We start from the raw sequence: 12,330 nt of genomic DNA, 5'->3' as shown, positions 1-12,330 counted from the left end.
TTCTTCTTCACTTAGTTTAAATATTTTTTATTTTTTAGAATAGTTTATATTAATATGGGTGCACAGATTTGGTAAAAATAAATGTAATTTTTCGTAAAATTTGAAAAGGGTCACTTGATCTCTGCTTCTTATTTTGCATTACTCGTTCTATCATGCTGTATCAGAAAATGCATTCGCTTGTATCCGAGCAAAGAAAATAAAAATTGTGTGCAAAAATAAAAGACTCGAGTAATTCATTTTCCACCAGTACCATATGGTCGCTGGTAATTAATTTCAGAATAAAATCGTCAGCCATGTTTTGCTCTAATGTATGTAAATCGGGTTATCTGGACTTTTATTAATAATGCGTAAAAGATGGACACCTATGTTCCTAGGATAAAGGGAGGCGCTCCCCGTGCTGCAGGCAGCCTGTTCCTGGCCTTGGCCAAGGGGAAGCACAAGGCATGGCGTGGTGTAAAACACTGGAGCAAGGCGCCCCTGGCGGGGTTTAATGTATGCAGCCGCTTCAGCCCCATTGAATGTAAATGATGAGGTGATATTGATGAAAGGAGGGGATTGAGGTCTCCGGGGCGCCGGTGACGGATTGAACAGAAGCGCCCGCCATTGCTCGCAACTCCCGCCTGTCGTCCTCACCGCTCAAACCCGTAATGGGAGGTGGCAGTCTGAAATGAGTTGCCACGGCAAAGAGTATTATTTTTGAAATGCTTTCACACAAATCACCAGGCCCCCGCATACAACTTAGTTTCATGCTTTAATGTCATCAGCAAGCACAAATTGGTGTGTCTAATTGTTTGCCACCTGCCTGCAAAATGAGCTGCCAGCCAGCAAGACGGGTTTGATTGTCTGTCAGCCCTTCAATTGAACGAGAGTGACAACATCAAAAAATTCGCATCACACTTTCAAGCTTTGAGCAGCTTCCCAGAGCCCTCTTCCCCACAAGTGCTTCTGGTCAACGGCGTTTTTCAATTAGGTTTCAATATATGGCGGCTTTCTGGCCTCATCTGTTTTGGGGCAGATGCAATTACTTCTCGGCCACAATAGCCCGAATCCTGGAGCCGTAGGGCGCGATGAGCCCCGTGACACCGGGAGGACATTCCCGGAGGCAAGTACCTTCATGACCTTTAGGTGGCACAACCTGACTGCGCGTCCAACAGCACTTTCAATTACAGTACATTATTGTATTAACTCAATACGGTGTGCTCCTCTTTTATCAAGATTTCTAAAGATTTTCCAGGTCCCCAGGCTCTTTGAGCAGCTGCCCCCAAAATTCTTTATGCCTCTTCTAAGAGGGTACCAAGGTATTCTCGTGGTTCCATATTCCATTTGGACACGTTTTTCTTCTTTATTTGATTAACACCAGGATGCCCTCCTGTCCACTCTGTATTGTGTTATACTAAAAGTTTATCTTTTATAGACACTTTGTGGTAGTCCTACGTTTGAATTCAGCGTGCAGCCAAAGGCTCCTTGCATTGAGGGAGGTAGAGCATGGCCTAGGTACACCAATGATATTACTAGTTGAAGAAAACACCTGGTTTTAACGTAATTATGACAATGCCAGTAGTCAGCGGAGGTAGTTTGAGTGAAGCAGTCCGATCTAAGACTGGTTTCTTTCTGAAGCATGCCTAACATAAATTGAGGAGCAGCAGCATAAATCAATCGGAGGGTCAGAAGCAGCAGTTCAATCAGTAAATTAAGAATTTGGCATTCAGATAACTAGCATCAATCTGATAAAAAAATAAATAAAATAAAAAAGCCAGTGGGTCTGGAAGAGAGTTTAAAAGTTAATGTAATTTGAGATTGTGAGCGCTGGTTCTGGTAATCCTGAAAACTGTTGCCTTTTGCATTCTTTAGAGCAAGTCAAAAACATTTTTAACGAAGCCAAAATAGGGACTGTCGTTTAAGGGCATCATAAAGAAGTCACTTATCGCCATGACTTGATGTGTGAAGAAAAGGAAATGCAAATTCATTGAAGAAATAAAAACAGGAAAAACACAAACCTGCTGTGCCGTAGCCTGATGATCGCAGGTAAGTTGATGGATAATTAATTATGCTTTACAGGCCACTGCTCAGAGCATTACAGGACTTAGGCCCTAGCTATAAGTTTGGCGGCCCTGAGACGGCCAGACTCATGGTGGCGGGCATGGGCAGTGCAAGGGCCCCCATGCACAGCCCTGTCGTGCATTCCACTGCCCGAATTATGGGCAGTGGAATGCGCGACGGGTGCTGCTGCACCCGCTGCACTGCCACATTGCCGCCGGCTCCATTAGGAGCTGGCGTCAATGTAAAAGCCCTGTTCACTGCAGGGCCGGCAGGCGGAAACGCTGTTTCCGCGCCCCCTTGGCCCTGCGGTGAATGCATAATAGGGCCAGCGGGGGTCATGACCGCACTAGCGGTCTTCCGGCAGGATGAGAGTGCGCCACCCGCCAAACTCATAATGCGGGCCTTAATGCCCACTACAGAGAGTGGTAACCTCTGTTAATTGCTACTCCATATTATGGTCAAAAGGGCTGGGTGCATGATAAACAAAAGGACAGTTACCAGCAGTTAGAATACAGCAGCATGGCCTGCTAAAAGGCTACTAGCAAATGTCTCTCTAATCTCCTCCAACATAGGTAAGCAGATTTTTTTGTCATTCAGTTAGACAAATGTGTTGCAATCTGGAAAGTCCTACCCAGAAAACTAGTACGTGGATTTCAAATCATACAAAATCGAGCATCAAGGTTTGTCCTCTGAATGGGACTATATAACAATAGTTAGACAGTTGCTCCATTGGTTCATATTCAATGCCAGATTCATAATTAAAATAATTTCCACCATGCACAAAATGTTCTGGAACAAGGGAAAAAGGACAATTATTATTGGACTATACACTACCTTACAACCAGGAACTTCCAGTCAGTCATTGCAATGTACATAGGCTAACCTGAATAAATTAATAAGACAAGTAGGCCGATCCATGGAAAACCACAGTTTTCATCCATGCTAAAAGTCAATCTGCCTGATGTTCATGAACTTGCTTGTCACGGTGCTGTTCACATAATGTCTTGACTGAGAATCTAGAGCTGCAAATAGAGCAACGAATGACAGTAGATGACTAGAATCCTGTTGTGCTTCTCCCGCTTACTTACCAGAGACTTTCTGCCACTCCTGAATTACTAAAAACCTGAACACTGGGGACTGCATGTCGAAGCCCAACAACTACTGTGCATTACTAACCTCATATCTAGCACTTAGCCACCCAACTTTACGTATAGACACTTTATTCACTTATATTATGCTTATCAACTTTTAAATATTTCCAGCACGTGAGAGTAGGAACTGAGGCCTTAGAGGAACCCGGTCAGGAGGGGATCAGGGCTTTGATCCCATTGTTGCCTTGCTTGTCATAGGGTGGTACTGGAGGTGGTGGGTCCAAGAAGAAGTGGCAGCTTAGAGCCTGGACTTAACTGAGCACATGCTTCTAAGGGCCCCCCAAAACACTTAAAACCTTCTGATACTGAAGCACGTGTCCCGGCAGGGTTTGCAGACCTCCTTCTCTCCCACAGTGTGATAATGGCTTTTCATTGGAGACCATGGGAACAGAACAGTTATTGTGTGACACACGGTGGCACAATGAGAAGTGGCAGGAGTGGTTATATGCATGGTATTTTGAATTAGCCTTAAAAAGGAAACTGAGTTAATCATTAAATGTTAAAATAGATACGTTTTTGGAACCAGAATGCACCTTGATCTATCTCACAAGATAGGGAATGTGTAGTACGAAAACGAATGCATCAGAAAAATTAGGAAAAAGATTAGTAACATTTTCTTTAGTTAGGTGGATGTTTTCCAAACGTAGTTCAATTGTGTGCCTTGTGTTTCTCTTTTGCATTGATATTGCCATACCTTTCCACATCTACTTTGTTCTATGAACCGCAGAAGGAGTTTACTTGACATTTTAAAACCAAAGTTTTAAGTACCGTAAGGCCTCCATTGTAAGTTCCACTGTAATCGGGTGCAGTAATACCAGTATTACTGATATTGGGAGTGCTTATTATTCCTGTATGGTGTATTACCAGGGACTTGCATGTTCTCCCGCTGGCACCCCTATGAAATGGGGACTAACGTGGAAGTCTGTCTGACCGCTCTTATTTTTTCTGGATATTCCGTATTCTGTACATTTTTCCACAGCCAAAATTCCCTAGGTTTGACCCAATGGATCCTGCTGCACTGTCACTCGTGGAGTGCTTATAATACTGATTTTGGTAGAAAGTCCTGTTTCCATAAAAGCGTTATCAAGTTGCCTCTTAAAACAAGGACCTCTAAGAAATGACAACCCTCAGGACTCACTCGCACATCTATGACTGAAGCTACTTCAGCTGCGTGTAGAAAATGCACAAGAATAGGTTGGCTTGAATCCGGGATGCAGAATTCCTTACCGACATATTGTTTGGGGTCAAGGGCAACAAGTTTTTATACTTATTTTGTCCTTGAGACAAGTAGGCCCAACCCCCTGCAGCACAAACCCTTTGGCTACCAGTTTACATAGAAGGGAACTGTCTGCAGTTGAGGTAATATGTGTCCATATGTTAATGCTGTTGGAACCTGCATTTATGTTTCATTAGCCTTCATTATTAGGGTAAGCGATGTAAATAAACGTTCCAAGGTCACACTGCACTACTGACAGTGGTTCCGGTTAAAAAAAAAAATAGTGTACACACGTTTGAAAAGTTTAACAATGTGAGGTTAAGTATATTGCTCCCAGAATGATCTCTGACTAGATGCAGATGTTTGCAGAAGCTTGTAAGCAAGAGTGATGATTCGTTGCTTTCAAAATGAAATGTTCAGAAAAATGGAAGTAGGATAAAAAACGTTTTGCTACTATGATATTTTAGGTGGTATTTCTTGAAGCGTCACTTAGTAAAATGTGTTGATGCATGCTAGTATTTCCCAAAAATGCTCCTAATGGAAAATCAGTGCAAACATTTCCAACACAATTATGGAAGGCATGAAAATAAACAAGCACTGGCAAAGACAACCAATCTAAAAAAAAAATTGAGTCTTTTGGTTTTGTCAATGCGTGTCTTGTTTTGACATGGCATTTGTAACACTCATTACACCAGGACCAAAGCTGCTACCACTGTGTTGGGATGCAGAGCGCCTGTTCTTTGTATCTATCAGGCCACGACATGAGCATCATTGCACATGTTTAAGAAGCACTGACCCTTGACAGCCATTTGGTTCCGCTGAACCTTTTAGTCTGAGCCCGTTCCACAGTCCCTCCTTTTTGGATGGTACTGCTTTGGTATCTGTTCTTAATGTGAGGAATCAGCGGTTATAAGTATCCATCAGAAGAACAATTTACATACCTTCGGTAATGCTCATTCTGGTAAATACTCAATCAAACCACAGATTACTCACTGCCTCCCCACCTCCCTGTTCTGTGGAATGGTCTTTTTTCCTTCTAGGAAGGTCCCAACTAAGAGATCTGTACACTGGTATATCTGATTGGGTTTCTGCTCCATGTCCCAGGGCATCAAGAAAAAAACTAATCAAAGAAGCAGAAAAAAGAAACTGATGTCAGAGAGCAGGGATGATGCTTATATGTGCCCCCACTCTGTCACTTCTGGATGCAGTCTGGCACTTGGGTATTACTCAGAAAGTGAGGGTTCTGCAGTTAGGTTGAGAATCCACCAGAAAGAGTGTTACCGAAGTAAGTAACTTGTTTTACTGCTGCAAAGTTAATGTAATGTGGCCCAAGTCTAGTTTCACTAAAGAAGTGACTTGTCGAGGAAGATAGCCAGTGAGGGGCTCCCTCTCCTTCTACCTCGAAATCTCTTGTCACATTGTTTGCATATGCATGAGTCGGCTCTTTAGGGCCATTGTATGCAATATTTTTCTCACCACAGCAGGGGTGTGGAATTTAATTAAATATCTACTTGTCTATGGGACAGGTTGCTTCTTAAATCTACTTGTCCTGTAAAAAAAATCTACTTGTCCCTTTGGTGCCATGTAGTGCGGCGAGAAATTATGGCAGCAATCTCATTATGTAAGAGCTCTGATAATATCCTCCCTGATTATGTCAGGGCTACTACTATAGTAGAGCTTGAATACTTGCAATTTCAATCCCTACTGTAGCAATTTCCTTATTTTGCCACCATTTTGCAGATCTACATACTGGGGTGGAGGAAGCAGTAAGCAATAGATCCAGGGCCGGAATTCCTTTGAGTCAGCAAACCTACTAACTTGCATGTTTTAAGAATTTTCACCTTCTCTAATCTTTTCCCATAATGAGAAAGGTTGGAAATATACTCCTGACAATGGCAGAAGTAGAAGTTCTTCCAGGGTTGGGAAAAAAGTGGTTGGAGGGAAAGTGAACTTGTAAACTCTGAATAGATTTTCACATGAGCAAATCTACACATGCTATGTGCTCGTGCTAAAATACAGTTCACAAATATTTTCTAGGAATACGATTTCCTGATCTACTTCTCTAAGTTCTTGTGAATTCATGAAAGCCACTCATTCAAAGACATATTCCATGGGTTCACTTTTGTGACTTTCTTTAAGAATTGGGTCCCTAATTAGGTCTGGCGTTACCAAATACATTTTGTTTTTTTACTAAACTTCTATTTCTCTCTCTATCGGCTGGCTTTACTGCGAGTGATCACATTCTGCTCTTCCACAAGGAGCATATAGGCACACAAAGTAGTTTTGTTCAGTGCCAGGAACTATTATGGCAATCAGTGGCGAAACAAAACTGGAAGGGCCCCCCCTGCAAAGAACATGGAAGGCTGCTTCCTCCAGACTCGCTAAGGGCAGGTTTTGAGCTGAGGGGGCCCCTAGAGGGGGGGCAGCGGGCCTTTGTTATGCCACTGGTGGCAATGTGTGCATTTTAAGACCAAAAATGTTTTTTTTTTTTTTTGCCAGTGTCTGTTACAATGGTGAGGGCATGGCAGCTCCCACAACAATAAAGTGTTACAAAAGCCATGTCAAAACAAGACATGCATTGACAAATCAAAAGACTCACAAAAAAATGTTGGATCGGTTGGCTTTGCCAGTGCCTGTTTATTTTCATGCTTCCCATAATCGTGTTGAAAATGGTTGCACTGATTTTCCATTAGGAGTATTTTTTGGAAATTCTAGCATGCATCAACACATTTTACTAAATTATGCTTCAAAGAAATAGCACCTAAAACGTCATAGTAGCAAAACCGTTTTTTCCTACTTACATTTTTTTCTGAACATTTTATTGTGAAAGCAAATAATCATCACTTTTGCTTACAAGGTTCTGCAAACATCTGCATCTAATCAGAGAGCATTCTGAGAGTGTTATACCTAGCCTCACATTGTTAAACTTGTGTGTACACCCTTTTTTTTTCTTTTACTGGAACCACTGTCATTAGTGCAGTACGACCTTAAAATGCATATTTACAGCGCTTACCCTGATAATGAAGGCTTTTTGTTAATGAACCATAAATACAATGCTGTTCTTACAGCATTAACATATGGACACCCATATTACCTCATCTGCAGACAGTTCCCTTCTCCATAAACTGGCAGCTAAAGGGTTTGTGCTGCAGGGGTTTGTGCTTAGTTGAGCCAAGGACAAAATTAACATGAAAACTTGTTGCTCTTGATCTCAAACAATGTGTCCTGGGCACGAATAGGAATTCACCATCCCTTCCACAGACATTTGGATTTGGTAGTCTCAATTACTAATGACTTGTATACACCTTCAGTCACTTAGCTGGACAGGAAATGTCACCTGTTTTCACACTGATCAATTCTGATTAAACAAATAAGGATCTGCATGTATTTAAGCTCCCTGCTGGAGCTTACCACTGTGCCAGATGTGTGGCCATTGGGAAGTCAGTAAACATGTACAAAATAGTGATTTTCTAGATAATTACCAAACTTCTTAGTGTTTTGTCACACCAACTCTGCTCGCCTGCACGTAATGCCAAGTAAAGTCAGATGAGAAGGTTACGTAAAACAACATTCATACATTACTCTATTTAATATGGTAGAGTGGGAAGCAAAATAGGTTACTGGTTTGAGGGAGAAATGACAACAAAGGTTAATGTCCTAATGCACATTTCTGCTGGGCATATTCACATAGATTGTCCAGGGAGTACACATGAAAATCTTTGACTTGCCTAGATTGCCACATTGAAAAAGAAGCCTACAGTGACATTGTTTCCCATGTTCCTGAACGCTTCGCTAGTGCAGTTCAGCACTGTACCTACTGATTTTTGGCCTTCATTCCAAAATTCAGTGCAAGGCATCTCTTTTGAGGTCCCGAAACTTGGATTGAAAATGCAGTTCTTTATCTATCCTTAGTCATACATGGTGGCTTTTTTACCGTAGGAAAGTAAAACATGGTGTTTTATTTTTGTGAATTTATGGTGTATATAGATTAAGTAATCCTGTTTCACTTTCTCGGGCCATTTGTTCATCAGGTTTTATTCATTCTTATCACTCACCGAAGACCTCTCTATGCTATCAGTTGCATTTCACCTTCTTATTCCTGGCAGCTCTCTATAGTGGCATTTTAGGGATTTTTTGATGTTTTATAAGACTGTATCCCAGAGTTGCAAATCTAGCCTGTGAGGGAAGTTCTCAGCACCCTGTTGTTACCGATTCAGTCAAAACATCTTGCAACAGAGACAGGAATATCTGTGCTGGTGTGTTTATCGCAAATCAGTTAATGAAGTCCACCCTTCTGAAAGTGAGAGGTTTCTTATACCACATTTCCCTGTCTGATATGCCTCCTTTCAACTCATTCCCATGAGCCCGAAGGAATTCACAGAATAGGTATGCTTGCGTTTTCAGGATTTAAAGCAACACATGAAGTCTGCCTTGCGCGTTTTCTTGAGGCTGTTTGGTCAGTTTCTTTTTCCCTTGAGGCTGTTTGCAGTGCCTAGGATTTTTACCACGTGACATTAAAAGGACTTGGTTGATGTCCAATTTCATATTGGTTCGAGGTGTGATTTCAGTGAGGTAAATAACACCTTTACAAAGGTGAATGGTGTTTTATTTGCTCTAATGGATATTCCTGCTTTTAAATTTCAGTAAAAACAGAGCACGGCAGTAGTAGTGTATTCATATCTGCGCATCTATGTGAGCTGTGCTTAAAGAGCAGATTTCTTTTAAACTGTGCTACTGTTAAAACTGAAGCAGAATATTATTTTTTTCTGCTTTACTTTGGTAACACCTTGCAGTACAAGTGCTTTTTTTTCCCCCAGGCATCACATTTTCACAAGAAAAAACATTGGAGCCCATAATCTGGAATGCAACATTTCCTCTTGGTATATTGGATTTTAGGAATTAAAAACATACTCAAATAATTGCCCAAAAACTGCCCTGTAGTTGTGGTCCCCACTTTTTGTGTTTAGGGGTGAAGCTAGAAGTCGAAGGAATGATTACTCAAATTAGCATTCAAGACATGTATTTAAGCTCCTGTGTTACTCTGCTTTTGTAATATTTCCATTATCTCATCTCTATTCTGACTTAAGGTTGCTGCTTTTGGAATATGACTCGTTTTGCATTTTAATATTTATTGCATTTGTTAATGAGTGTATATTCAGGGATAAATGCACATTAATAGATTCGGGAATTTGCAACCTTTCACTACAGGAATCTATGTGGCATAGATCGTGATGCACTTAATTCAAAACACAACACAAAATAATGCAAAGACAAACTAGTTCATTCCATTCTGCACTTTGTTTTGATCATGAAATGAAAAGTCAACAAGTGAAAACAAGAGTTTAGCTATTGCGGTTGGAGAAAAGAAACACACATGCTTTGACGCATTGCACGCCACTGAATCTTCACCACCAAGGGTCCCACAGCTATACTGACCTTGTGTTCCCTAGTTGGGAATTCTCTTTGCTATCTAGATGTGTCTACCACTGTTGTAGTATTTGCTTCAGGCTGTGCTCCATATCCGTGGTCGTGGCATCTGGGGACACAGCTCCTGTTTCTTCATGGTGGTTGTGTTTTCCAGCAGTATCATCTGGGTTGCATTTTTGCCACAGCAGTTACTCTTCTGAATTCTTCATTCTTGGAGTAGGTGTTCGCTTACCTTCCCTTTGCTGTGTCGAGTTCTGACCTCAACTGCCCACTCAACATCATGGTCTCCTTCCTTCCTTTAGATTCTGTCTAGCTTATCAAGGACTTCCAAGGTGAGACCCCTCTCCTGGAAGAGTGTTATCAGGGTACGCCACTTCCACGTGTACCTGAAGTGACGCCTCAGGTCTGGATTGTCATTCCCTTTACAATAATGCAGATATGGAACACAAATTTACGGATGAAAAAGGGTCAAAATAAGTGGAATGTACTAGTGACTGGTGTGCAAGAGAAGATGCTGTGCCAAAGACCCTTATCTAGAAGGCCTTCCAAAGCTGGAGCTGCATTTTTTTAGACTTATAGCTGTCATCTGTGAGGACACACGATAAAGTATTGAAAACATTTGTAGAAACTAGCGCCAAAGAAAAGCAGCTGTCACTTAAAAAAATAACATTGTACTTCGTTTATACTCTAAGCAGTACTCGGTATGTAACCCATATTGAAGTACCCATATTTGTTAAATTATATAGTCATAACTTGGTGTATTGACATTGAAACAATGAAAATAATTTCCAATTATCGATCGGTGCATGCCATTTCTTCCTTTGACAATGACAGATTTTGTAACGTTTTTCCATTTTAGACAAATGTATTTATTTGTACGTATACAGTAAGTGCTTGCTTGTTATTTCCAGCACGCACGTTTATTTATTATAATGTCTTTACTGATGAACCACTAATATTTTATCATACATGATCAGTATTCAAACTGTGTAGTGTGGATATATATTGTTTACATTTATAAAACCCTCTACAGAGTGAAAATTACAGAGTCATACAGCTTCAGAAAAACGTACAATGTCAAGAACATCACGAACAAAATTACATGAGCATTAACAAGGGCCGAAACAACATTAGTGGGGAAATGCAAGACTCAGTAGTTGACTTTTAAGCTGTAATTTAAAGGCAAAAAAAGATGGGTACAATCATCCAACAAGAGCTACTTCGTTACATTTGGGACCTTGAAGAGACAAAGGGCCTTATTTATACTTTGACGGATGTGATACTCCTTCAAAATATGAGGGATGTCCCTTCCGTTGTTTTACAAGTGGCATAAGTTATAATGCAATTGTAATACAGTGGACTGGATATATGCCATGTTTGATAGAGTACCCATTTGATAAACTCTAAGTAAGTCCCAACTACCTAAAATAGGACAGGGCAGAAATAGACAAATGACTTCCTTTTTAAAAAAATGCCATTTTTACATTGCTTACTTCTTTCTGCAGGAGTGTTGTGGTTCCTGTCAAGAAGCCCCCTCCCGGAAGTCTAGCGGTGAATACTGTCGGAACTGCTAGTGCTGGTGGTCAGTTGACACCAGGCACTACACCCAATATATTTGCTGCTTCTGGAGCTACACCAAAAAGTATGATCAACACAACAGGTACTTTTGAACGTATATTTCGGTATGATACCATTGAAACATCAATAGTTCACATCAGTTTGCCCAGGGATATGAAAATGTTATCAGTTGTTTTGACAGTTCGATAACTGTAGGGGGCTGGGACTGTTTCTCAAAACCTTTCCAGAAGTAAGTGTGACACCAAGGAAAAGTCATATTTTACATCTGTCATAGTGTGATCGGCACAGCACACAGCGTACATAACTAAAGTGCCCAATAATACATGTAATTATGATTTGTAGACACTCTGTGGGTAATATCAGGGGACTAGTCACAGACATGAAATACACACTAGGTAAACACATAGTCGTAAATTAGAGAGTAACATTTTGCAAACATTTTCCACACATAATCTGCATGTATAGTCACAAGTGCATGTTGAATGTATCAAGTGCTGCAAACAATATAGGAACAATTCTTTAAAGGATTTAAATATGGTGGCTGACATGACCACACGAGTTGTTTATTGTAAAAGTAGTTACATTGTAGGAACAATGGCATATTTGGCAATTTTAGCACTGTTCTTAAACTTTTCCTAATCCTAGGCTTGTGTACTCTATGTATTGCATTCAGTAGGCACACAGTGGATTCAAACAATACTCATGAGTCGCCTTTTTGTAAGAACGCCAAACATTTGCCACAACCATTTGTATATTCTAAGTATGGGTGAGAGTGATAAATGTGTGAATACAAAGATACATGTGAATTATAACTGCGTACGTTACCCATCTTAATGCATAAATGCTTTATCCAGTAGCCCCTTATAAGAAAAATGTGTTACTAGTTGGGCAGGATGTGAGTCCTTTCAAAGTAATGAG

At 40.8% G+C, this 12,330-nt stretch overlaps 1 protein-coding gene across 4 annotated transcripts in view; it reads left to right on the top strand.

Moving 5' to 3' along the window:
* The window catches only part of NBEA (neurobeachin), a 1,608,295-nt gene that overhangs the window by 616,902 nt on the left and 979,063 nt on the right, over positions 1-12,330 (top strand). For all 4 annotated transcript variants that reach the window (XM_069205539.1, XM_069205537.1, XM_069205538.1 and 1 more), the window contains exon 30: positions 11,340-11,494. In XM_069205539.1, the coding sequence (XP_069061640.1) occupies positions 11,340-11,494 (155 nt within the window). The remainder of the gene's footprint in view (positions 1-11,339; positions 11,495-12,330) is intronic.

This window comes from Pleurodeles waltl, chromosome 8, assembly GCF_031143425.1.
Source record: "Pleurodeles waltl isolate 20211129_DDA chromosome 8, aPleWal1.hap1.20221129, whole genome shotgun sequence".
NCBI lineage: Eukaryota > Metazoa > Chordata > Amphibia > Caudata > Salamandridae > Pleurodeles > Pleurodeles waltl.
This window is presented reverse-complemented; position numbering and strand designations above follow the sequence as displayed.